At 39.8% G+C, this 27787-nt stretch overlaps 1 protein-coding gene across 3 annotated transcripts; it reads right to left on the bottom strand.

Moving 5' to 3' along the window:
• Positions 1-9870: 9870 nt before the first annotated feature.
• On the bottom strand, positions 9871-27514 carry LOC104109647 (transcription factor PIF1-like). 3 transcript variants are annotated; one of them, XR_004510372.2, is made up of 6 exons: positions 27275-27514; positions 26597-26662; positions 26366-26431; positions 25349-25605; positions 24493-24587; positions 9871-10334 (listed from the first exon to the last, which is right to left on the bottom strand). XR_004510372.2 is itself a non-coding variant. In XM_070182495.1 (5 exons), exons 1-4 carry the CDS (start codon positions 27440-27442, stop codon positions 25354-25356), a joined length of 552 nt encoding a protein of 183 aa, XP_070038596.1. In that variant the 5' UTR covers positions 27443-27514; the 3' UTR covers positions 24185-24587; positions 25349-25353. The 3 variants fall into 3 exon arrangements, 2 of the variants coding, with proteins under 2 accessions (XP_070038596.1, XP_070038597.1); XM_070182495.1 differs by lacking the exon at positions 9871-10334 and having other exon boundaries at positions 24185-24587; XM_070182496.1 differs by lacking the exons at positions 9871-10334; positions 26597-26662 and having other exon boundaries at positions 24185-24587.
• Positions 27515-27787: the final 273 nt, after the last annotated feature.

Below are 27787 nucleotides of genomic sequence, written 5' to 3'. Positions count from 1 at the left end.
TATGGAGGTGACGCACATGCTAGGTGACAGGCGTGTGGGCGTGCACCGAAGGAATTGGGACTTGGTCCATTTCGTGAAACCGTAAAGTTGTATAACTTGTTGCTAGCTATATGCTCTCTCTATGTTATAGAGATTTGACTGCAAATTATGTTATAAACCATCTTTAGGCTATATGTTGGTACTATTGGGACCCACGGAGGTCGTGTACATGTTGAATTACCTACGTAATTGTTGTTTTGTACTCGGTCACAGTTTACTTGATTTTTTTATCTCAGTCTCTATTGTTCATTATTGATGAATCATATCATTGTTGTTTGGGCTGATTTCTTAATTATTGAGAGCCCGAGAGACTGGAGAGATTTGTGACTGAGTGAAGCCGAGGGCCTGATTGTGAGATATTATATTATAGCACGTGAGTTGTCCGTGCGGGATATTATATCACGTGAGTTGTCCTTGCATCACGTGAGTTGTCCGTGCGGATCCTTGTATTATACTATAGCACGTGAGTTGTCCGTGCAACACATGAGTTGTCCGTGCAGATCCAGATATTTATACTATGGCACGTGAGTTGTCCGTGCGGAGTCTGTACACTCCCAGTGAGCGCGGGTACCCATTGAGTGTGAGTGCTGAGGGCCGAAAGCCGAGTGGTTGAGCTGTTGTGATGAGTTGAGTGACGGTTGCCCGAGAGGCTGTACTTGCTTTGCATTTGTTGTTGCACTTGGTTGCTATCTGTCATTGTTGTGAAATCTCTGAAGGATTTATATCCGGATTACATGAATTTGAACTGTATAAAATTGATTTGACTTAAACTGTCGGATTTGAAAGCATGTCTATTCTTTGTTGGAATTACTGAAAGTGAACTATAACTGTGTAGCTCGTCACTATCTTCAGTTCTTTATTTATTATTGTTACTTGCTGAGTTGGTTGAACTCATACTACACCCTGCACTTCGTGTGCAGATCCAGGTGTTCCCGGACATAGCAGGTATTGATTCTTTCGCACATATGATTTTACGGAGATTCTGAGGTAGCTGCCGTATGTCGCAAACCTTGCCTCTTCTTCCCTATCTCCTTGTTTACTGTATTTGGTCTCAGACTATTATGGACCGTATTTTTCAGATTTGTAATCATATTTGATGCTCATGTACTCAATGACACCAGGTTTTGGGAATGGTTGTATCGGTATTTGTAGGATTTGTGGATATTTATTTAAACATTATATTTTCAAACTTAAAAGAAATTGTGGTTTACTGAGATTTTCGGCTTGCCTAGTTTCAAGATAGGCGCCATCACGACAGGTTAGAATTTGGGTCGTGACACTTATGATGGCCAATACAACAACTCTCCAAATATGGCTTTCAGGGTCTCGGCTCCATACAATCAGACTCCTCAGTACGAGTCACCAGTGGAAAATGAAAAGCCTGCCAAGACAGGTGAGCCAGATGAGATGACCAGGAAAATGAAAAGTCTTGAACAAAACATAAAGAACATACAAGGACTAGGTGGTCACAAAAGTGTTTTGTTCAGTGATCTATGAATGTTCCCTCACATCTATTTGCCATCAGGGTTCCAGACCCCAAAATTTAAGAAGTATGATGGACACGGCTACCCTATCTCCCACTTGAAACGGTATTGCAACCAGCTGAGGGGTGCAGGCGGAAAAGTAGATGGCTTATTTTGGGGAAAGTTTTCTGGGGGTAGCCTCTGAATGGTTCATTGTCCAAGATATCTCTCACTGGCATGTTTGGGATGACATGGCCTAGGCCTTCATCAAATAATTCCAGTACAACATTGATATTGCACCAGATCGCAATTCCCTGTCCAATATGAAGAAAATGCCGACGGAAAGCTTTTTGGAGTATGCCATCAAGTGAAGGGAGAAAGCGACTAGAGTTAAGCCACCCATGGATAATCGTGAGTTGATCAGTATTTTTCTAGAGGCTCAAGAGCTTGATTATTTCCAGAACATGATGTCTGTTATGGGTAGACCATTCGCTGAGGCTATCAAAATTGGGGAGATGGTCGAAAATGGTTTGAAATCGGGCCGAATCTTGAGTCAACACTATTATCCCCATCAAGATGCTTCTTATGTCGTGGCACATCATCCCTATGCGGTGATGAATGCGCAATCTTACACGCGGCCACAACATTATACACAAAACCGAGCTCCACCTCCCAAAAATGCCCGTCCCTACCAAGCTCCATATAATCCCCAACCAAATGTTCCCCAATACAATCCTCGCCCAAGAGAGCCCCTCAGAAGGAATCAGTTCACCCTTATTGGTGAATCATACTCTAGCTTGTTCCAAAAGTTAGTCAGGCTAGGTCTGCTGCACCCAGTGGCCCCGAACCGGCCAAACCCCGACTCCCCCTCGCACCGAGCCGATGCTAGATGTGAATACCACTTCGGAGTAGTAAGAGTTGATACTGAAGATTGTTGGACTCTTAAAAGAGTAGTGGAAGACCTCATCGAGGTCAAGGCAATAGTTTTTCAGGACGAGGAGGCTCATGATGTGACAAACAATCCCATGCATGCTCACAACACTGGGCCAGTAGTCGGAATAATTTGTGAAAATGAGGAATTTGATCCGGTACTGAAGTCTATTGCAGCCATTACCGATACAGCAAAAAAGCCAAAAAACGGTCGCCAAACTTGAAAGTTCCCTATCATACGGGAGTCTCAATAGCCGTTCTTGCTATCCTTTCCACGTTCGGATTATTTGAAGGTGTGATCCAGATGTTTAACTTTGTTGTCTTACTTTTTGATGTAAACCCTTCTATCTTTAAAATTTTAAAATAATAATAATAAAAAATAATCAAATGAAATTAATATCTCATTGTGTGTGAATATCTATTTTCTTAATCTTGTTACTTTTCTTATTCCTTTTTAGTGCTGTTAAATGCGGATTTTGATGACATGACATGCCTGCGAACTTTAGGCCCAAAGCCTAAAACGCTGTCAGACTTTGAAATAATGAATCAAAAATCAGAATGCAATAAAGATAATTTTAAGGGAATAAAATAAAGAATCGAAAATGTCAAAAGGTTCATACATTGTAACGAGAGTACTGCCAAAAGAGAGTGTTGTACTTGGGAAACATCGAAGGAAATATCCCTCAAACAATGTCAACGCATGTGCAGTCAAAAGGTACTATGTTTAATCCTCTATATAACATTAATGTTCTCTGGTTGGGATGAATAAGGCTTTCTTTCTCACTATCCAAGTCCTATCAACCTTTTGCAAACCCTTTGAGCTAGTTCCCTTTTCTTTGATTACCCTCTTTGGAACTTGAAAGTTATTATTGAAAAAAAAAAATGAATGAAAATGTAAAAAGAAAAAAAGGAAAAAAAAGAGAAAATAAAACAAAACAGAAGAAAAAAAAGTAGTTACCTTGAACTACGTTCGACTTGATTCCGAAAGGATACGTAGGCAGCCTTTCTCTGGGGTTCAGTCACACCAAACTAAAAATTCAAATTCCCCAAAAGTGAAACTGGGGCAGATGTTATAATGGTTCAGCGATGGTTTCGCCTGAAATGTTCCAAAATTGTAATTCAATCCAAATTCGTTTTACCCCAAATCTTGTTCAAGTCCCTTCGATCAATCGGCAAAGAGGTTCAAAATGGGAGGATACAGTTACTTGGATCTGATGCAATCAAATGAGAGAAATAAAATAAGAGGGTCTTATTGGTGAAAACCCTCACGGGCACCGTAAGGTGATGGTAAGCAGAGAAATTAAAATGAGAGAGTCTTGTTAGTGAAAACTCGCAAAGAGAACTATAAGGCGATGGTGAGAAGAGAGAGGTCAACTAGTGAAAACCCACAAAGGGCGCCACTGATCGAAAAAAGGATCCTCACAAACATTGGCATCGACACAATCCTGGGCAAGGTTTCTCGATTTCGAGGCAAAAGTTGTGATGAATTTCTAAGAGTCAGACGGTTTACACAGATCAGGCATTCAGTCCAAAAGGTATGTCATGTTCATTGAAGTCCGCATGTACTTCAGATAAGTCCTTTCCTTTCCCCGAAAGGGATACCCCTTGTCTATATTCATTGTCCATTTCATTATTTGTTGTTCTTTGAATCCCTTTAGGTCTAACTCTATTCCAAAAACTTAGGCAAAGAAGGGATGGCAAGACTGATTTATAGGGCTGTCGTTTGATATAAGCTAATATGCAAAAAAGACACCCAGACTCGGCAGGGGCATCAAGTCGACGCTGGCCATGACGGTCGATGCTTAGAAATAAAAAACTCTTGTAAGGAGAAAATCAAATTGAAAGTGCCTACAAGTCAAAATGAAGTTGAATAGGTTAAGTCCCAAGTGGCTAACCGTTTTGGCAAAGTTTGAAAAGCCAAAGGTTCCCCAATGCTCTGAAATTGAGAGTTTTGGAGGAAAGAAGTCGAAAATGAAATGCCACAAAGGCAAAAATAAAGTCAAAAAGGTTAAGTCCCATGCAACCAACCGTCATGTAAAAGTTTGAAAAGTCAAAGGCCCTCTGGGGCCAGAAATGCAAGTGGCATTCACGAAACATCTAGTGGCAGGTTGAAATCGTCATCAAAAGAAGATAGGCACAAAGCTAAGCTTCCAAAGATATCAAGGCCACAAACCGACCACCATTTTTTAAAACTCATAATTTTTGTTTGTTTGCAGCAGGAACAAAGCAGTGCAGAATGGCGATTCCTAAAGAACGAATGTCACCAAAGGTGAGTTTCGCAAAATCTCTATTTCGGGTAAAAGTACTCTTCGCCCAGGTTGTTTCATAGCTTAACCCAGGTAGAACCTTTTCGCCTAGGGGGATCCAGCTCATAGTTCCGGGTAGAAATACTCTTCGCCCAAGCTATTTTTCGTAGCTTAACCCAGGTAGAACCTTTTCGCCTAGGGGGATCCAGCTCATAGTTTCTGGGTAAAAGTAATCTTCGCTCAGGTTGTTTTACGTAGCTTAACCCAGGTAGAACCTTTTTGCCTAGGTGGATCCAGCTCATAGTTCCGAGTAGAAGTACTCTTCGCTTAGGTTGTTTCGTAGATTAACCCAGGTAGAACCTTTTCGCCTAGGGGATCCAGTATTTTTCAGTAATACATGGCGCCAACCCCTGGTTACATTTCATATCAGTAATACAGGGCACCAATCCCTGGTTACATTTCATTTTCAGTAATACAATGCGCCAACCCTTGGTTATATTTTCTTTTCAATAATACAGGGCGCCAATCCCTGGTTACGTTTCCTTTTCAGTAATCCAGGGCGCCAACCACTGGTTACATTTCCTTTTCAGTAATACAGGACACCAACCCGTGGTTATATTTCCTTTTCAGTAATACAGGGCACCAACCCCTGGTTACATTTTCTTTTTAGTAATACAGGGCGCCAAACCCTAGTTACGTTTCCTTTTCAGTAATGCAGGGCGCCAACCCCTGGTTACATTCCCTTTTGAGTAATGCAGGGCGCCAACCTCTGGTTACATTTCCTTATCAGTAATACAGGGCACCAACCCCTGGTTACATTTCCTTTTCAGTAATATAGGGCGCCAACCCCTGGTTACATTTCCTTTTCAGTAATACAGGACGCCAACCCCTGGTTGCATTTCTTTTCAGTAATACAGGGTACCAACCCCTGATTATGTTCTTTTTCTGTAATACAGGGTACCAACCCCTGATTATATTTCCTTACCATCACAGGGTACGTCAATCTCTAGCTATGTTTTCCAACATAGGGTATCCACTCCCTAGTTGATGTGAGCTTAAATGCAGGGTACATAATTCCCTGATCTCATTACTAGTATGGGGTACACCAATCCCTTGCTGTGTTTTCCAACATAGGGTACACTACTCCCTAGTTGATTTGATCTTAAATGCAGGGTACACCACTCTCTGGTATCATTGCCAATATAGGGTATAACATTCCCTGGTCACATTCTTCTAACATAAGGCACACCAATCCTTAGTTGAGACATCATTTTGACAAGAAGGGTACACCATTCCCAAAAAAAAAAGAAAAATATCATTATCGTGTTTCCTAGGGCACACCATTCCTGACACTTTAGTGCTTTTAATAAAGAAGTAGTTTAGAATTTTGTTACAATAACTCACGAAATTTTCCTAGTGAAATATGGGATAGAAATATTTCGTTCGTTTGTTTGTTTTGGTGTCTGAGCAGGTTTTACCTCGAGGAACAGGGTTCAAGATGACCAAAAGAAGAATTTTCAATCCATAATAAAGAAAAGGACATGAAGTGAATCAAATGCAGAAGTAGATAGAAAAGATATGGACTGCTCAAGACATGACTGAAGTCACGAGCATTGCATTTTTCGTTTTGATTAGAAGAAGTCGTAGAAGAATGAACTAGTATCTACAGCTAGAAAACATCAAGGTTTAGATCAGAGTCTGCGTGAAAAACCAGTCAAGACTCAAGATCAAGTTTTAGAAGACTTATAAATAGGAATATTGTAACTCATAGCTGATAGGCTTGTTTAGTTTCTTTTGATTTTGATGTAATAACAGGACCACAGACAGGAGCCTCGACAGAACCTCACTCGACTTTCCAACTCATCATTCCACCACTCTTCTTAAACTACACACGAGCTGATTCCCTTATAACCCGCGATATGTAGGTTGTCCATAATCCAGACTCGGTCGCACTCTTTTCTCTTATCTCTTCCCTTTTGAATAATGGTATGGCCAAAAATAGTGATATCGCTCATTTTTTCTTTATCTGAAAACTTTTCATGTTTTCAAGCAAAGAGGGGCATGTTATGAGCACCTAATTTTTGATCATACTTGAATTTTTTCTCACTCATCTTATCAAGACCTCACTTGCCACTCCATCATCCCCGCTCTTATTTCCCCACGCGTGTCCCCACTCCTTGTCCCCCACTCTTTGTCCCCATTCCACTTTCCCCTGTCCCCTACTCCTTGTCCCCCATGCTTGTCTCCCACTCACTCCCCCCTAAATCCCCATTTTTCCTTTACATAAATACACACACGCAAAAGAGGGGAGTTGGTCTGTTGGAACCAAAAGAAAGGGAAGCCATAACCTCCTCTAAAAATGCCCCAAAATCCAGCCTGAAAAGGCCCAAAATCAGTTGCAAAATCCAGGCCGAAAAATAGCCCTAAACACCACCGAACACTGTCCCAAAACCTGTACAAATCTGCTATTGAGTTTTCTCTAAAAGGGCCCCAAAAATGAGCTTGAAATGAAGCTCAAAACTGAGCCCAAAACAGCTGTGTTACTGCTGGAAATTCAATCACAAAACAACATTGAAATACCTCCATAAGGTCATCAAAATACTCTCAAAATCCCAGCTCAAAACAGCTCCGAGCAGTCTAAAAAAATCAATAAAAAGTGGGTTCTTCAACTAAAATTAAAAGGAGTTGTGAGAGTCAAGATCGAGTTCGTCGTCGCTAGTTTCCGGTCATGGTCGCTGACTCGCTGGTGTTTTGTCCGATTGTTGAATTGCAAACCTTTAAAATTCAGATTTCGGCAATAAAGGTCTATTTCTTTTACATGTGTACATGTCTTCCTAATTTGATTCCGGGATTTTGGTTGAATAAGTATTTCATTAAGTATTTATATCTATGTGAATGTTCATTTCATGTATTAAAAGTGGATTAACGTAAAAGCTGATTTTGTGCTTGCTGGCATTAGAATACATTTAGCCATTAGTTAGCATGTCTGTTTTTTGGTGTTCTTAAGGTGAAATTCTTTTGTTATAAGGTTTTGTTTAGTTTCATGATTTGTTGGAAATATGACGTTAATTTGATAAGTTTAGTTGTGTTGATTTTTAGTTCTGAGTTGTTCTATTAATATGTCGTTTGATTAGTGTTTAAGCCATGGGGCCATGTGATATTGAATTCTTGTTTTATAATTGGACTTGAAGTAACCTTGATTATGTTCAATCACTAGCCCGTCAACGGCCTGCAATGTAGATAATCTTCTTAACTCCAATCATAACTATGTGATACACATTTCTACAATGATTTCCATAATTCATGACCTTACAATAATCTCAAAGTTTAGGAAGAATAATGAGCACCGATAGAGTGCTTTAAGCGTGCTTTTAGTTAGTTTGTCGCGATTATGTATACGTTCGCGTGGCATAATTGTGATTTTCAAAATTAAACCGAAGTATGTGTTCACGCATCTTTGGCCTAAACAATCTTAATATAATAAAATGATATTAATTGTGTATACGTACGCGTGACATGATTTTGTCACAATAAAAAAACGGATTTACACACGTGATTCGTTTCAAAGATAATTTCATATTTTAATAATTAAAAGCGGATAGATAAAATATTGAAACCAATAAATCACAGCTTATCCAAAATTAATTCAAGCCAAGTTATAGTCAATAAAGCGACCGTGCTAGAATCACGGGATTCGGAAAATGTCTTACACATTCTCTCCGGTCAACAGAATTCCTTACCCGGATTTTATTTTCGTAGAACAATAATAAAAGAGTCAAATCTTCCTTTGAATATAGATTCAAATAAAAGGTGACTTGGAACACCTAAACATCAAATTCCAAATGGCGACTCTGAATAATAAAATAATCTCTTCTTCAAAAATATCACTTTAATTGAAAAAACTCTTTAACCCAAAGCAATTCATAACACATATTTTTGTGGGGGCAGAAAAGGAGGTGTTACACTATTGATTTCCTCACAACTACATGATTATAAACCTGCTATTACTGCATTTTGTATTGGACTTTGGGAAGTTCTCAAAGTAGTTTGAGGAAATGATTATGTAACACCAGCAATACGAGCAACCATTGTCTTTTAGCCAATGAGTGTAGGGATGAACTTTTTCTTCCTCAGTAAAAATCGAACTTTTTGTTAGAAATAAAAAATTTGTTATGAAAAAAGGATAGAAAACAGAATAAATGTGGTAACTGGGATGCAACGGGGTTGGGGGATTGAAAATTATTATTTGACACATATTTCCAATCCTAACGACTGTATTTGTTTTTATATATGAGACATTAACATGTCCTAGTCTAGCATACCATAGAGAAATAAACTCAATCATATTAGATGCATTTTCAATAATAAAATCAGAAACATTAAGCACAAATTACAATATTCCTTGTCCACAAAAGTATCAATTTTGGTCAGCTCGATCTCATTATTTTCAAATAAAACACTCACCAATTTTTTCTATTAATCCCATCGAAAATGAATTGGTTTGGAAATTAGGAGCATCCAACACATCACTCAATGCTAGAGTGTTACCAGATGTGAGTTTGAGAAGATTTTTTTCTTGAGTCACCAAGATAAATAGTTTCTCTTTCTTTCTCTACTTGGGTGTAAGATAACAAGTTATTTTTGTTTGCACAAATGTATCAAGTAGCATAAGAGTCTATTACCCAGTCTCTTATATTGGCCCATTATTTACTTGAGAAACATCGAAACATTTATAGTATCCGCTTTAGTCAAATTTAGTTTTGACTTAATATTGTCATTTATCTCAACTCTTCTCTTGAATTGAGCTGTATTTTTCTTAAAGATTTTAATATTAGTATTGGACTTGTAACCATGTCTATTTATATACCTATATTTTGACGTTGGTGTCTGCCCAAACTGTGGATGCAACAATGTATTTGCAACATGATGGATATCTGGCAGGACAACTGAAATAGGAACAACGAGGACAATATCAAAATTGATAGCATCATCAAAAATCTGTGTAGTAGTATTATTTGCCTTAGTTTCTTAGGTTGTAGGAAATAAACACGGGAAAATAAAAGTAACACTGCAATATTATTTATAAGTGAATATACAAATGGCTTGATTTGTGTTTGGCACTATCCTAAGAATAGCTTGAGTCGTGTTGGGTATTGTCCTAAAAAATTACTATTTTAACAGTGTGAAATATCTCCCCAAAATTAAACTGGCCTGTCTCTATTTTTAGAGGATACATGGATCAACAAAATTTAAATTATAAATCGAGCAAGTTTGGAAAAAGAAAATAAAGAAAAGACAAGCTATAAAGGAAATTGGAGACAAAGAAAAAGCTAGGTGTGAGGAGAAAATATATGGAAGGAAACTCTCCTGGGTAGTCTGCTGAAGTGAAAATTGTAACCTTTTTATGGTGAACCCTTCACATGATAAGTGGCTAGCTTTGTTGTCAAAATAATTCCATGCCTTTTGCCACACACATCTTCCAATTTCCACTCTTTCTTCTTGCAAGGAAACTTGGCCAAATGAGCCATTTGTCCACAAAACTTCGAAATACTGCCACAATACTTTTATGTGGTGACAACATGACGAGCAGTGACAAAAATCTCATGACTTTTCTGTTGTCGAATCAGAGGCAGAATTTGAGCTTTCACCTTGTACCCTGCACTGAACAATTATCTGTTAGTCAACAATATATAAAAAAATCTTTTTTAAAATCAAAAACAGAAAAGTATAGTATCTTCTTCACAAAAGATTTTACTATTGAGTTTAGTAAGAGTATAGATGGATTAGGATGTGGCAGAAGAAGAATTTTAGGAGAGTAACTTATATATATATATATATATATATATATAAAATAAGAGCAAGGAAAACTTTTCATGATTGTTTTCATAACATTTAGGGAGAAGAGTATATGCTTTAGGACGTATATATTGTCAAAAATAATTTTCAGATTTCGAAAAGTTTGAAGAATAAAATATCACGTGGAAAAGGGGTCGGCAATCAAGGGCTGGGGTAGGAAAGCAAATAGGTGTTTTTTGCCTTAGTTCCCCCCATTCCAAAACATTTCTTTTTCTTAATATTTTAATTTATTTGCCTTAGAAAAACAAAATATTCAACAAATTCTTTTTCTTTATTCAAATTCTTGAATAATTTTCCACTTCTCCTGATGATCATTTAAAGCCTCAAAGGGAGATCCATGAAAATATTATTTGTTTACCCTCAAAATCGGATAACAATTGAATTTGTAAGTAATTTTAAGGATACATGATCTAACTTGATACAAAACGATAAATCAGATTGCAATTGAAATAAGTAATGAAAAGGTAAATGCTAACCACACAAGTTGAACAGTCTTAGCCTTGGAAGGTTAGCCACCCTCGAGCCAAAAGTGTTTTGATTGATATCAGAACTGAACAACAAGAGAATAATAAGAACTTGAAGAGAATAATAATAACAACAAAAGAATAATAAGAACTTGAAGAGAATAATAATATATTGCTTTGGAATACGTGTTACAATGTGTTGAATGAATTATCAGACTTTCTTTTTATAGTAGAGGAGTCCTACTCTAGGTACATTTTCATAAAAGGTAAAAATCTCTTGATTCACTAATTGCTGGTTCCTTACTGATACGTGCCGAGATTCCCGCTATAATATCCGACCGGTCACTGATATTTCGATCTTCTGTTAATTATCTCAACAACGTTTCTCCGAGCTCGTTCGAGGCTAGGGTCGACACTGGACACACATCTCCTCGAAGGCAGGCGTTCCGACCTCGGGTTCTAGCTCGGTGGGACTCGAGGTCGATCTTCAGTCCTTGGTTGCTACGTTCCAAGCCTAATCTACCAAGTTGTAGGCGAGCTCGATTTCGACCGTATACAGATAGTCCCCTCGTTTTACGGAGAGTAGATGACGAGAAACGACATGAACTTCCGATCCTAACTTCGATATTTTGTGGCAGAAACGACAAAACAGTCGAAATGTCTCGTCAGTCAAGTCTTAATGGCATTAAATGCCCGTCAGTTGTCGGTCGGCCACTCCCAGATGTGAACAATCACTGAGAAACTATAAATACCCCCTCATTAGTTCATTCAAACTTTACTTTCAAACCTCCTGACCTCATACCTTAGAAATTTCAACACTTCCAAGCATTGATTTTTTGGTTGCTCTGAAATCCTTTTATAAGAACTTCTGTTCTGTCTTTATCCCAAACCATCAAGCATACTATTTTAACTCCATCGTTTTCCTTCATTTTTCAAAGAAATGGCGAATACTTCAAAATCCCTTCCCTAAAAAGAAACTCCCTCTTTCTCGCGGCCGGCTACCGAGAAAACCGTCTCGCGCATTGCTGTCGAGAAACCGGCACTGGAGCCTCCTCTAAAAATATTTATTCCCGGGGGGTGCCCGATCAATGCTGATTTCAATGTTGAAAAACCTTCTTCAGCACCAGGCCGATGTGAGGCGGTCTCGAGGTACATCTTCTCGATCATCGAGGATGTTCTCTCCGAAGTCAAAAAGGATTGCAACTGGGCTGACAAACATGTGGTGGTTCCTGAACCTGACGAGGCCATCACCACCCACGTCGAGGGATTTCTAAGTGTTTACACTTATCTCTTCATGTTAGTCCCTTGGACCCGGTCATCATCGACTTCTGCAAGATATACGAGGTAACCTCGGTCAGATTCACCCCTATTTTTGTAGGATCATAATCCTCCTCCGTTTATGCGTTTATACAGTCCCCGACTCTACCGGGGAGGACTGATCAAGCTTGCCCGTTGGGCTAGTAAAGCTGCATTCTCGAGTATCGATGAAGATATGGATCGAGGTTGGCTAGGCCATTTCATCCGAGTGAGGACCTTAGACTCGATCCCGGTCGAGCACATGTCGTTCCCTGAGAAGTGGAACATGAAATGTAAGTATATAATTTTGCTTTCAAGGTTTTATTTATCGCCATTTTCTTTCCTTCTTATCGGTGTTCTGTGATGGTGCAGCTGTTTCCCGGATCCCGAACGCAGTTCCTCGACTCAAGGAGTGGGTCGAGGGTATCATTTCGCAAAGGCCTTATTTCGAGCGCTCGTGGCGCGAGCTTTCAAAGGGCCGGTGGGAGGCCCGGTTGCATGGTGAGATCTCCTTCATAAGTGATATTTGGATTCCTCTTTGCATGATTGAGTCCTTACTTATTTTATTTCTTTTTGCAGGTTTACCCAAGGATGTCCAAATGAGGCCCCCGTCTGGTAGCGATGATGTACCCACCGAGTCCATTGCCCCGAGATAGGGTGAAGAGAAGAAAATAAAAAGGGCCCCGAGTTCTCGAGCTCGGAGAAGAAAAAGCCAAGGAGAAGGTTGGTGCGTAAACCCAAGGAAAGCACTAGTGTGCGAGCATCAACATCGGGTTCTCTCCATCGGCTGAGGGATAAATCCGAAGAAGAACAAGAGGAAGAAGCCTTCAATCTGGTGACCCAAGTGTCGACACGACTCGAAGGGAAAGGGGTCTCCAAACAGGAGGGAGACAATACCGATCTTCATCGAGCTAGGGTGGTCAAGGAGAAGGCCAAGACCGAAGCTTCCCGGGACATGGGCAGTGCGCCGAAAGATGCATTCGGTGTGATAGAGATCACCGAGTCACCTTCGTTCACTGAGTCCATGTATAATGAGGCTCAGACGGTGAAGGAACATTCCAACGAGGGGGTTCTCGGAGCGGACGAGCTCTTTCGCGGCTTTTTCTATGGAGTGGACTCTATGCCCACATAGGAAATCACCGGGTTACGAGATTTAGAAATACCGAGAAAGATCCCATCTTCTAGAGCAAGCGGACCTTTCTCGAGCCCCAAACCGGTCAATCGATTCCCAGCCCCGAGTGTGAATCCTGGCCGGAAGCAATCCATCACTATCTCCCTTTCAGAGGATGCTCGGGTCCTCTCCGCCCCCTTAGGGGTGGCCAGTTATCTTCGGTATCTGATGACCGAGGATGATCAGGTTAAGATAAATGAAGTGGATGCACCCTGTCTGTTCAACAAAGCACAACAGGTGTTAAATCGGGTAACTTTAGATAATTCTCAATGGTTTTCAATTTGTACTTAGGCTATTTTGTAGATAACATTTTCTCTTTGTGCTTGTAGGCCTTAGTGCTTCCCCACGAGACTTTTCTCCGATACCGGATGAGCTGAAACAGCTTGAGGCTGAGGTCTGAGGGCTCACCGAGAAGAGGGATTCCTACAAACTTCTTAGCGAGCAACGTGAATGGAGGCCAAGAGTCTACGAGCTGAGCTCGAGGTGGCTTGGAAGGAACATGCCGATATGGTCGAGCAGGTAAAGATATTTGAGGTTAGCGATGACGAGCTAGGCTTGGTAACTAACGATCGGAATCTGCAGGTCCAACAGAAAATTGACCAGGTTGCTCAACTTCGAGTTGAAATGGATGCTGTTAAGGCCTAGACTGACGAATGAAGGGGCATGATGGATCGGCTGGCCTCAGAGTAGGAGGCTCCTTGGCCGCAACTGACTGCGGCTGATGTCCTACTTCAAGCAACAAAGGAAAAGGTCGAGGCGCAATCCAAAAAGGTCGAAGAGCTCCAGTTTTGACTAAGTTCGGCTGCCTTTGAGCGGAAAATTATGGCCAAGGAACTTGAAACGGCCAAGTCAGTGGCGGCGGTGGTTAAAGCCGACTCCGACAAGATGGTGGCCCAATATAAGGCCGATGCCGAAGTGGCCCAAGATCGCTTGAAAGATATCGTTTAATATGAGAAGCGACAGTCACGAAGAGAGGCCCTCGAAGAGATCCATGCTCGGGGTTTCGATCTATCGGCCGAGATCGAGACCGATAAGGGGCTCGATGCCGAGGCCAAGAAATTGGCCTTCCCCGAAGAAGAAGAAGAAGATTCCGATGGTTCCGATGGAACCAGAGGCGAAGAAGACCAGGCTGTTTAGACGCCTTTGTAAAATACAAATTTGCTTTTTTGTTTTTTGTACTTGTGTACTTCTATATTTTTGTTAGGGCCATTTGGCCTTTGTAAAGATTGTATATAATATATGAGTCTTGTTTTCCCCTTCGGCAATTTATATATTCAGTTTTCCTTTGCTTTATTCTTTATGTTTGCAAAGGTCAAAATGCATTAGCATAAAATAGTTAGGTCATGTTCGGAGGTTCGAACAGGCTAGGCCTTTGATATTATGTATTTAAGGCATCGGGGGGGTTCGACATGATCGAAAATGTTTTTCCCCAAAGTACTTTAGATTGTAGTTTGCCGAGGGTAGCCTTTAAAACCTATTATGAAATTTTTGAAGGCCTTGTTTTTGTTACGGGTCTCGGATGTCTCCGAACTATTTTAGTATAGCCGTAGCCTTTTTAGTTTGGGTGTTGCGGAGTTATCCGGGCTTGCCCAAGATAACAGTCCTCGAATGAGGATGGCCGCAGCCTTTAAGGTTCAGGCGTCGCCTAATAGGTTGGCCCTTCGATTATAATATCTCTCGATCCACTATTTTTGGGCAGCCAACCAGACAAGGGCTGCTTCGCGCCTTTCATCTAATATATCTAGGCTCGTGTTCATAGCCTTGTTGTTCGATTCCTTGGTTGCATATCGGAACTTGAGAGTTGATTCTCCAACTTCGACTGGTATTAGAGATTCTGCGCCGTAAACCATTGAGAACGGGGTGGCCTCGATACTAAACTTTAAGGTTGTAGAGTATGCCCATAAGATTTCGGACAGGATTTCCTTCCATTTCCCTTTGGCATCGGTCAATCTCTTCTTGAGGTTTTGGAGTATGGTTTTGTTGGTCGATTTTGCTTGCCCGTTCCCACTAGGGTGGTAGGGTGTTGATAGGATCCTTTTGTTCTTATGATCTTCGAGAAACTTGCTTACCTTGTTGCCGATGAATTATTTCCCGTTGTCGCACACGATCTCGGCCGGCATTCCGAATCGGCATATGATATGATCCTAAATGAAGTCGATGACTTCTTTCTCCTTGACCTTTTCATATGCCTCGGCTTCCACCCACTTAGAAAAATAGTTAGCCATAAACAATAAGCCTTACCGGGTGGCCATGGAAGGGGGCCAACAATATTCATTCCCCACTTCATGAACGACCATGGAGACAAAACCAAATGCAGCAGCTCCCCGGGCTGATGAATTATCGAAGCGTGTCTTTGACATTCATCACATTTTCGTACGAACTCCTTCGCATCCTTTTTTATATCGATCCAGTAATAATCGACTCTGATTATTTTTTGAACCAATGATTCGGCGCCTGAATGATTTGCACAAGTACCTTCGTGGATTTCCCACAAAACATACTCAGTATCCCCTGGACCTAAACATATTGCAAGTGGGCCATCAAATGCTCTTCTGAACAGGGTTCCATTTTCGGACAGGCTGAATCAGGCTGCCTTTATATGCAGGGCCCTCGACTCTTTTGGATCCGAGGGCAGTTTCCCGGTCTTTAGATATTCTACATATTTATTTTTCCAGTCCCAAGTTAGGCTCGTTGAGATGATCTCGGCATGGCCTTCTTCCACCACCGATCTCATAAGTTGTACGACTGCCCCCGAGTTAAACTCGTCATCTTCAACCGATGACCCTAAGTTAACGGGGGCGTCGGCCTTGCTATTTTGAACCCGAGGTACGTGATGTAAAGGCCATTCTTTGAACCGATGTAATGTTACATGTGACTTGTCCAGGTACCTTTGCATTCGTTCTTCTCTGACCTCAAACGTTCCATTAAATTGGTTTACCACAATGAGGGAGTCGCGCTTGACTTCGATCACCTCTGCCCCCAGACTTTTGGCTAGTTCAAGGCCTGTTATCATGGCCTTGTATTCGGCCTCGTTGTTAGTCAATTTCACAATCCTTATAGATTGTCTAACTACATTGCATGTTGGTGGCTTCAATACGATGCCAAGTCCGAACCCTTTTTCGACCTCGGGTATTAGGGTCGGCGTAAAGTCGGCCACAAAGTCTGTCAAAATTTGAGACTTAATAGCGGTTCGGGGTCGATATTCAATATCGTACCCACTGATTTCCACGGCCCATTTGGTCAACCGACTCGAGAACTCGGGATTATGCATAACATTCCTTAACGGGTAAGTGGTCAAGCCACATATGGGGTGATACTGGAAGTATGGTTTTAGCTTTCTAGAGACGCTTAGCAAAGCGAGTGCCAGCTTTTCTAGGTGAGGGTACCTAGTTTCAGCCTCACTTAGGGTCCTGCTAACATAGTAAATTGGAAATTGCGTACCTTGTTCTTCCCGGACCAGGACTCCACTTACTACTTACCGCTATTTTCGATACTGCCAAGTACAAGTATAGTTGCTTGTCTGTCTTTGGCGTGTGAAGCAGCGCTGGGCTCGATAGATACCGCTTGCGTTCCTCCAGATACCGTTATTTTTTATACTGCCAAGAAGTTAATCTTCTTTTTCAATAGTATGAAGAACTGATGGCTCTTGTCGGACGACCTCGAGATGAATCGCCCAAGGGCGGCTATGCTCCCGGTTAATCTTTGCACAACCTTCACGTTATTCACAACCGTGATATCTTCGATGGCTTTGATTTTATCGGGGTTGATCTCGATACCCCGATTGGATACCATGAATCCGAGGAATTTACCTGACCCAACTCTAAACGCATATTTCTCCAGGTTCAGCTTCATATTGTATTGCTTCAATATGCTGAAGGTTTCCTGTAAATATTTTAAATGGTCCTCTGCTCGCAGGGGCTTAACCAATATATCGTCAATGCGAACTTCCATTGATTTTCCTATTTGTTTCTCGAACATCCGATTTACTAAGCATTGGTAAGTGGCACCGGTATTTTTTAATCCGAACGACATCGCGTTATAGCAGTGTGTGTCGTATTTAGTGATGAAGGAGGTTTTTTCCTGATCACCCAGGTCCATCCGTATTTGGTTGTACCTGGAGTAAGCATCGAGAAAACTGAGGATCTCGTGGCCGGTCGTGGCATCGATAAGATCGATGTTGGGCAAATGGAAGGAGTCTTTGGGACATGGCTTATTCAAATCTTTATAGTATACACACATTCTTAATTTATTCCCTTTTTTAGGGACTACCACTACGTTCGCTAACCAATCCGGGAATTTAACCTCCCGAATGGATCCTATTTTAAAGAGTTTAGATACCTTATTTTTTATGAAAGCATGTTTGACCTCGGACTGGGGTCTCCTCTTCTGCTTGACCGGATGAAACTTCGGATCCAGGCTTAGCTTGTGACTGGTTATCTCCGGTGGGATCCCTGTCATGTCAAGGTGGGACCAAGTGAAACAATCTTCATTAGTTATAATAAATTGAATGAGTTTTTTCCTGAGCTCGGGGTTTAACCTCGTTCCCATGTATACCTTTCGATCAGGAAAGTGTTCACTCAATACGACTTGTTCCATCTCCTTGACTATCGATTTAGTGGCATCGGAATCATCGTGGGCTATAAAAGATCTGGGGACCCCATAATCATCATCCTCATCTACCCCTCGTTCCTCCGATTCTGCCGAGGCTGGTGTCAGTGATTGCTATTTGGCCCCGTATTTTACCATCTGGTTCAGATATAGCTCAGTTGAGATTGCGGATGCCGGTATCACTTCATCGACCGCAAACATTTTCTTGGCGGCAGGTTGTTCCCCAAAGACTGTTTTGACTCTGCCAGGTGTTGGGAATTTTAATACCTGGTGCAGTGTTGAGGGAACTGCTCTCATGTTGTGAATCCACAGCCTCCCGAACAAAGCATTGTAGCTCATGTCTCGTTCGATCACATAAAACTTAGCTTCCTGGATGGTTCCGGCGGTGTTTACCGGTAATGTTATCTCACCCTTCGTGGTTTCACATGTCATGTTGAATCCGTTTAGAATTCGGACTGCAGGCACGATTTGGTCTTGTAGACCAAGTTGCTCCACGACCCTCGATCGGATGATATTGGCCGAGCTTCCTGGATCAATTAACACACGCTTAACTCAAACTTTATTTACGAGTACAGATATTACCAGTGCATCATTGTGGGGATGTATGATCCCTTCCGCGTCCTCGTCATTGAAAGACAAGGTCCTTTTCGGTATGTAATCTCGAGTCCATTTTTCCCTCGTGATGGATACTTTAGTGCGCATCATCATTGGCCTCTGAGGGACATCGACCCCACCGATGATCATGTTAATGATGTGTTGAGGTTCCTCTTATTCGGTCTGTTTGTTAGAATCCCTATTCCTAAAATGATTCTTTGCTCGGTCCATATTCCTCTCTCAACTGCCAGCAATCCTCCGTTCTGTAGCCGTCAGTGCCGTGATATTTACACATCTGGTTAAGATCCCTTTGGGTTGGATCAGATTGTAGAGGTCGAGGCCAGTTGGTATCTTTGATGTGTCCGATAACTGATACAATGGCGAAAGCATCGACGTTAAAGTTGTATTCTGATAACCTCGGTGCCTCTTTAGGCCCGATGGTCCTCTCGAAGCCGTTCTTGCTCATGAGTCCCCGGTTCCTCTGACCTCGATCGCTTCTCCTTTCCTTTCTCATAGAGTTCCGTCCGGACCCACTGCTTTTTCGATCTCCATTAAACGGATGATACAGATCCTGTTTGGTCGTGGTTTACGATCGATGTCTCTGTTGACTCTGTCGATGGTTCTGACGGGATAAAAGAACCCCGAAGGGGCCCCGAGTTGATCATCTTCCACTATGATTTTCGATTTAAACCGGTTATGCACGAAAGCCCAAGTAACGGTCGGATATTCTATCAGGTTTTGTTTCAACTGCTGTGAAGCCACCGAGCTTCGAACATTGAGCCCATGGGTGAAAAGCTGAACGACCCAATCATCAGTAACCGGTGGTAGGTCAAACCGTTCCATTTGAAACCGGGATACGAACTCTCTGAGCATGTAGTTATCCTTTTGTTTTACTTTGAAAAGGTCTGACTTCCTGGTCTCGACTTTTACTGTTACGACCCAAACCGATAGGCCGCAACGGGTACTCGGTGCCTTACCTAACCGATCACCAGCGTAACGTATCTTTCTTATCATACCATCATGGGTAAATGAGCCAGAAGTGACGTCATGAGATAACCAGAATAAAACATAAGGGAATACTAGACATAAGACGACCCAACATAATATAGAAACTTATACATGTGACATACGGGCCTATAAGGCCGACATGATCATTTGTACACTCAGAATATAGGCCGATAAGGCCATACAATCATCTATATACATGACATATGTCTACAAGCCTCTAAGAGTACATAAACGTCATAAAGGTTGGGACATGGTCCCGCCATACCAATCAATACATGTCCAAATCATACAGACCAAATAGGCAACTTCGGAGCAAGTGGAGCGCACCAACACCTTCCGCTGAGCTTATAGCCTACTAGGAGGACTCTCAACCTGTCTATCGGGACCTGTGGGCATGAAACGCAACTTCCCCAGGAAAAAGGGATGTCAGTACAAATAAAGTACCAAGTATGTAAGTCATGAAAGTAGTATATAAAAGACATGGAAGAAACATGAAGTAAAGAACTCAACCTGTAATTCTAAATAGCTATGTGAATCAAGAAAAATTTATAATGTCATGCATGTGCGTATAAATGTCATACCATGCATAGGTATATGCGTACATAACATCATCAAGCCTCTGAGGGCATCCCATCATATCACCTCAGCTAGTGTAGGCAAAATCATCAACGTATACCAGCTGATCAGGCGGTGGTACATATATAACGCCATAACCTTTCCCTATACCTCATATACATATACTATACGCGTATATAACGCCATCTGGTCCTGGGTAAATATACATGTATAAATGAATGCAATGCATAATGAAGTAAGTCAATAAGATTTCTCAGAATGTCATGAGACCCTTGAACAAATGATATGATAGTAGGACATATGGGGAATTAAGAACATATGCAACCCTAGTACTTATAGGAATAGAATCATTTGTGAAAGTTGCGTGCTTGCTCGTTTCGTCGTATCATATGGATCATATCAAAAGGAAAGAAGGGATAGCCTTAACATACTTTAACTTCATTGAGTCCTTAATACCTTCAAAGCAATTCTTCAAACAACACAACTCAATCTACTATAGCATAAGGAGATTCAAAATCAGTGTTGAGTAAAAGTTAAGTCTGCAACTTAAACTAGTAGCTTGTTTACGTAAATTTGGGAAGTATCTCCCCTATAACGAGAGACTCCTCCAATACCATATACCAACAACAATGACCAGAGCAATCCAGCAATACATATTTATTAATAACAAGACACCATATAACAACAACAAGTCACAACTACTTCATGACGAGTGGCACACTCCAATTGGGATTCGTATACCCCATATGACCCCTTATAGACTTCTTAATTTAACTTAATAGTATCATTAACATGATAATGAAGTCATTCATCAATGATTTCAGCCTTATACCATATATTTATAACAAAGAAAATAATCCACAACTCCAATTATCCTCAATTAGCAATTTTATTCACTAGTTCATATCTAGTCCATCCATTTAACTTAATAAATTTCAAGATAACCTTAAGCACATACAAGTACACAATATACATACCTCCTACAGTAGCTGTAAGTCTAAATCCAAGTTACATTTAGCTTATAACATCCCTCAATGTCAATACAATACCATAGAAATGACTTAAGTTAATCTTCACTTGCAATCTCAAGTTTCATATGTTTCTTTCATCAATTCACTTGATCAAAAAATATACACTCATAACAATAGAAACCATATCATAATAAAGTTATTTTCACCATTTTCCATCCATAACAACATATACATATAGCCTTAAAATAACCCAAGAAAAGATAACGACATCTCTTTCCCTTTCAAGTGTTATCTTGTAATCTTCATCCAAATAACTTAACCAACACATAGATAAGATTAATCCCAAGAAATAGGGTGCTATACATACCTTAGGCTAACTTTGATGTTTGATTATGGTGTATTTCTTTTGAATTTGTTTGGAGCCTTTGGGGAACTGTTTGGGAGGGTTTGGAGCATGTGAGGCCGGAAGGAGGACGAAATATGAGCAAAGCTAATCCCAAAAACGAGATAAGAATAAGTGAAGGCCGGAACCCGACCAAGTGGGTCCCATAGGGGCTTCCTACGCAGTTTAGCGAAAACACAAATATCTCTCTACACCGATGTCGTATTGATGAACGGTTTGCAGCGTTAGAAACTATATACATGGGGATTCAATTCCATATAAAGATATCCCTGTAACTCTCAATATATTGGGAGAAAACATCCTCGCAACCTAGCCTATAAACCTACCAGTTTCTCCGAAGTTCGGCAATGTGACTTGTCGACCCTATTTTAAAAATCCATATTTCTCTACCCCGATATCGTATGAATAAATGGTTTGGACCGTTGGAAACTAGGTTCACATGTATTCATTTTGGTATGATATATGTCCCAAAATGACATCATAAAGCTTACGAATTTAATTTCTCAAAACGGCTCGTTACAAGGCAAATCTTAGCTCGATTTGTCCTCAACATAAATCCGATTTTTCCCAAACTTTATATTTTATATCCAAACATCATATATAGTCATATGATGACTTTAAACCCATTTAAATTATGATTAATAAGTCTCTTATTCATCTTAACTTACTTAAGATTTCGGTAAACCTTTCTTATCCTTGTAGAAGGATTTTGTCCCTTTTTGAGCTTACATTAGATAATCTTATAATGAAAGTGACGTATGAAGTACGGGGTGTAACAACATTAAATCACTTCATATACTTTCAAAGAGGATCTCATTTCCGAGATTATATCAATTGACTTACGACGTACTTTCACGTAAAAAAATATGGGATGTAACATTGATGGCCCCGGCGTCTGCTTTCACGAAAGAATCTGCAAGTATAGCAAACGAGTCAATAGAATTAGGAGGTAAGTTGTGATACCATATCATAGCTCCCTTCGATAGGGTTTCTCCGAACTTCTTCAGCACGACATACTCGATCTCATCGTCGTCCAATTTGTTCCCTTTGATGGCACATGCATAAGAGGTTACATGCTCATTTGGGTCGGTCATTCCATTATATTTATGTATCTCGGGCATACGAAATATCTTAGGGATCGGCTTTGGAGCAGCGCTCGGAGGAAAAGGTTTTTGCACAAACCTTTTGGAATCCAGGCCTTTCAATATCGGCGGTGCTCCCGGGATTTGGTCTACCCTGGAATTGTAGGTTTCTACTTTTTTGTCATTAGTTTCGATTTTCTTCTCCCCTGATTCCACTCGTTTTGTCAGTTCATCGAGCATTTTTTATGATCTCGGGGTTAGTCCCCGATTCGTTCTCATTCGATCTCCCTGCGACCGGTTTGTCCCTGTGGGTGACTTCCCGGGGCGGATCGGGCTCAACTCTGCTTGGTGCGGGGCTTTGATTTTGCAACTGGGCTATCGCCGTCTGTTGAGCTTGCAACATTTCGAAGATTACTCTTAAATTGACCTGTCTCCACCAACATTTTTTGTGTTTTGAGCCGTCGATCGGACTCCACTACGGATGCTATTTTTGGGGTCGGTAGGCAGGTTTGTGTCGATAGCCATATGTGAATTAGCGTCAATTGGGTCTGCGACCAGAATTTTGATGGGATCAGCGGGCGGTACCTCGTTACCGGGTGCTATATTGTTATTTTCACCGTGGTGACCGAACTCGTTGTAAATATGTAGGGGTGCTGATTGAGAGTTTGACATTTTGTGTTTTAACTTGAAATTAGAGACACTTCAAAGAGCAAGCGTAAAGTAGTGTATGTTATAGAGATTTGTATCAAATAACCACTATTATTCTTAGCCCACGGTGGGCGCCAAACTATTTACCCTCAAAATCGGATAACAATTGAATTTGTAAGTAGTTTTAAAGATACGTGATCTAACTTGATACAAAACGATAAATCAGATTGCAATTGAAATAAGTAATGAAAAGGTAGATGCTAACCACACAAGTTGAACAGTCTTAGCCTTGGAAGGTTAGCCACCCTCGAGCCAAAAGTATTTTGATTGATATCATAACAGAACAACAAGAGAATATTAAGAACTTGAAGTGAGTAATAATATATTGCTTTGGGATGCTTGTTACAATGTGTTGAATGAATTATCAGACCCCTTTTTTATAGTAGAGGAGTCATACTCTAGGTACATTTTCATAAAAGGTAAAAATCTCTTGATTCGCTGATTGTTGATTCCTTACTGATACATGCCGAGATTCCCGCCGCAATATCTGACCGGTCACGAATATTTCGATCTTCTATTAATTATCTCAACAACGTTTCTCTGAGCTCGTTCGAGGCTAAGGTCGACACCGGACTCACTGCTCCTCAAAGGCAAGCGTTCCGACCTCGGGTTCTAGCTTGGTGGGACTCGAGGTCGATCTTCAGTTCTTGGTTGCCGCGTTCCAGCCTAATCTACCAAGTTGTAGGCGAGCTCGATTTCGACCGTATACATTATTTCAGTAATATAACAACAACAACAACAACAACAACAACAACAACAACCCAGTATAATAATCCCACTAGTGGGGTCTGGGGAGGGTAGTGTGTACGCAGACCTTACCCCTACCCTGAGGTAGAGAGGCTGTTTCCAAAATGACCCTCGGCATCCTTTCCTCCAAGAACTCCCCACCTTGCTCTTGGGGTGATTCGAACTCATAACCTCTTGGTTGGAAGTGGAGGATGCTTACCATCAGAGTAATATAATTTAATATTTATCAAAAAAAGTAGAACGAGAATGTTCGGTAGACAGAAAAGCAAAGTGTACGTATAATAAAAATATCGTAATTTATTTGGAGCATTGGGAAAAGAAAAGAACAACCCTTGGCTAGAATTATTATAATCAGTGGCTTCCTCGTATTCTCGTAGAAGCTCAACCTTCGGATTGCTAGCTGATGAGTCTCTTATCGTACATCCCTAGAAATTTCAACAATCAATAAGAGGTTAAGAAGAAAAAGAAAAACAAAAAGAACGAATTCATTCTTCTCTCGAAGTTATTGAGATTTTCTTCTTATGTAAATTAAATTAATCAATTGTGAAAGATAAACATTCTTCTTCTTCTTCTGGAGAAGAAAATAAACTCTCTTTCTTTTCCCCTATATTAAAAATAAATTTTCATATTTACTTGTCCACTATACTAAATCAAAAAAAAAATAATTTTTTTTCGTATTTTACTTTTATCATTAACTACTCATTCCCCAAATTCATTCTTCTCTTAAAATTATTGAGATTTTCTTCTTATGTAAACTAAATTAATCAATTGTGGAAGATAAACACTCTTCTTCTTGAGAATAAAATAAACTCTCTTCTTCTTGAGAAAATGAACACTCCATAACTTTTCCTTTGTGTGAAGTACTATATCCGTTCACTTTTACTTGTCAACTATATTAAAAATATATTTTCATATTTATTTGTCCACTATGCTAAATTAAGAAAAAAATAATCTTTTTTTCGTACTAATGAGTAAAATTGTAAAATATATATTTCAACGTGAAAAGTTCAAAGCGGACAACTAAAAGTAAATAGAGGGAGTATAATATAATCATATGCTCTAATTTACATAGGATTTTATTAACCTTATTTTAAAGACTAGTGAAACAAATAAGATAGATATTGAAGTACATGTATGAATATAATATGGATTAGAATCCATATATGCTTGAGAGAAATTGACGAACCTGACTCATGGTGCGGGGGATGATGGAGTAATAAATGAAGGTGATAAGGGCATGGTATAAGCTGTTGATTGCAGAAATTGAGGAGTGAATGGGCCTTGAAACTGAGGCACCATTTGTAGTCCACTTAATGATGAAGAGGTAGGCGGGGGAAATGGAGGAACAGTTTGATTAGCCATAATTCCATTTGTTGGCTCCATTTGAGGCATTTGCATCATCCCACCTTCACTCATATATAAGCCCATCCTCATTGATGTTATCTGTTGTTCCCAAGTGCAAATTACTGTCACTACATGCGATTGATAATGAAATATTATGACAAGTGAGATGGTTAGTTTAATAGGCTGTTTGGCTAAACTTCTAAAATCAGTTTATTTTGAAAAGTATTTTTTTTCAAAAGTATTTTTGGTAAGAAGCAGTTTGTATTTGACTAATTAATTTGAAAAGTACCTCTGAGCAGCAATTAGTGTTTGGCCAAGTTTTTAAAAAATGTTTCGAAGTGTATTTTTCTTAAAAATACTTTTTGGGTGATGCTATTTTTTTCTACTTTTCCAAAACTGCTCTACTCAAAAACACTTTTTTTTTTTCTAAAATCTTGATCAAACACTTCAACTTTTTAAAAAAAAACTTTAAAAAAAAAATGCTTTTGACCTTGAAGAAGCTTGGTCAAACAGGATATAAGTTCTGTATATTGACATTGTAAAAAGTTTTTATACTATCAAGTCAAGTTAATCTATAATTGTACGTGAATGTTAATACTAACCTTTTGTACAACAGGTTAAACTGCATTTATTATGTACAAATTCTTTAATATAGCTTAAATCTTTGAGACGATGATTTACGACCAAGTGTTGATAATGCTATCAGAAACAAGAATCATGACAAATCACAAATGGTGCTAGTCATCGTATATCTAGTTCTAACCATTGTCAATATCGAGCGGGAAAAATCATACGATTGGAAAATTCAAGCTACTCCTAATAATTTAATTAGTAGAATAAACTGAGATGAGATAGTTACTTGATGAAGTTGTTGTAGAGCTTGAATGTACTTAATGGCATCATCTAGTATGGACGCTTGGTCTACCTGTGAAGAGTAAATATACTTGAGACAAATACAAGTATTACTATCATTTAAGACAATGTCTCTTAAACAGTACAGTATATTACAAATTTAAATAGAGTTAGGGAGCAATTCTACTTAAGTTTAAAACAACAGAGTATGCTAAAAGATCTAGTCTAGTATAATTACCTTGTCACAGCCAGGAATCAGTTCTCGCAATGCTTTAATTCTGATATCAACTCGTTCTCCTTGCCACTGCTATGCAAAATTAGAAATTTCAAAAGTTATCAACTAGCAAATGAGTGATAAAGTTTAAAATTATCAATGTAATATTCTGTTTTGACCCGCCCAAAATCGGCGCATTTGACACTCCTACCATCTTTCATGTGCTTGAGATAGTTGAAGATCTATTCTCTGTCCTTAACGGGGAGGAAGCATAAAAGTCTAAAGCCATTCAAATTGCTTACACTCACAAGCCCAAAAGAGAACGTCTAAATGTCATGTGGAAAATGGAGATATCAAGGTTTGCAAAAGGTTCTACTGTTAAGAAGTTTAGATTCAGAATTATATATATTTATCGCTGCAATTGCATTTTGGTGCGGTAACTAGAATCAAAGAACTCAACTAATTAATGTCATTTGTAGGTACGAGAATTAGATAATTTGTAGGACGACCATAGCATAGGCAATGGTAAATAAATACAAAGAGTTAAGCAAGTCAATGAACATAGTAAATCATCCCCAATTTTTCTAAAGATTATATTGGCCCCCTCTAACCTTCTTTTGTTTTCTCAAGAATAATAAAAGTAGATACGTCATATGAGGTAAGATCATAAATATAGAGAGGATAATATTAGGTGCTACTTACTCTTGTGGTATTCCTGCTATTGGATTCTCTCACATTGTGTAAGGAATGAAAATAGTTAAGCATTTCATCCGTATTATTACCATTCTCCGTTGCTAAATTGATTTCATCTTCACCTTCATCTCGAGATTCATGTTGCTTTTCAAGCTCATTTTCTTTATTGAACTCCATTATATTTTTGCTACTTTCTCACATACTTTGAATGTGTGGTTATGTCATGTTTTCTGTGTTCATGTGAAAATATATAGCTACTTCTTTACTATCTATAAATAAGAATAATATTGAAACGCCGACTTTATAAAATATTATAAACTAATTGAAGCAGCTGAAATGCTTAAGCAAAAAGGAAATCCGTGTGCTTTATAAGTTCTACTTTCTATTTTCTTTTTGTAGTTTAGCACAGGTATTGTTACCATACTACATGCTACATGAATAGTCTTATCAATGACAGTATTCCCCTGACATTGCTTCCTCCCGAAGGGTTGGGATTAGATGTAGTAAAATCTCTACTACTCC

Source organism: Nicotiana tomentosiformis, chromosome 8 (assembly GCF_000390325.3).
Source record: "Nicotiana tomentosiformis chromosome 8, ASM39032v3, whole genome shotgun sequence".
Lineage (NCBI taxonomy): Eukaryota > Viridiplantae > Streptophyta > Magnoliopsida > Solanales > Solanaceae > Nicotiana > Nicotiana tomentosiformis.
Note: the sequence above shows the minus strand (reverse complement) of the source record. Positions and strands in the feature narration are given on the sequence as shown.

What these genes read in the sequence shown, in the direction of transcription:
- LOC104109647 (XM_070182495.1), bottom strand. Translation starts at nt 27,442, where the DNA reads ATGGAGTTCAATAAAGAAAATGAGCTTGAAAAGCAACATGAATCTCGA. An exon ending in ATAGCAGGAATACCACAAGA is followed by an intron (nt 26,663 to 27,274) that starts GTAAGTAGCACC and finishes TTTGCATAGCAG; the next exon opens with TGGCAAGGAGAACGAGTTGA. An exon ending in CTCTACAACAACTTCATCAA is followed by an intron (nt 25,606 to 26,365) that starts GTAACTATCTCA and finishes TGGGAACAACAG; the next exon opens with ATAACATCAATGAGGATGGG.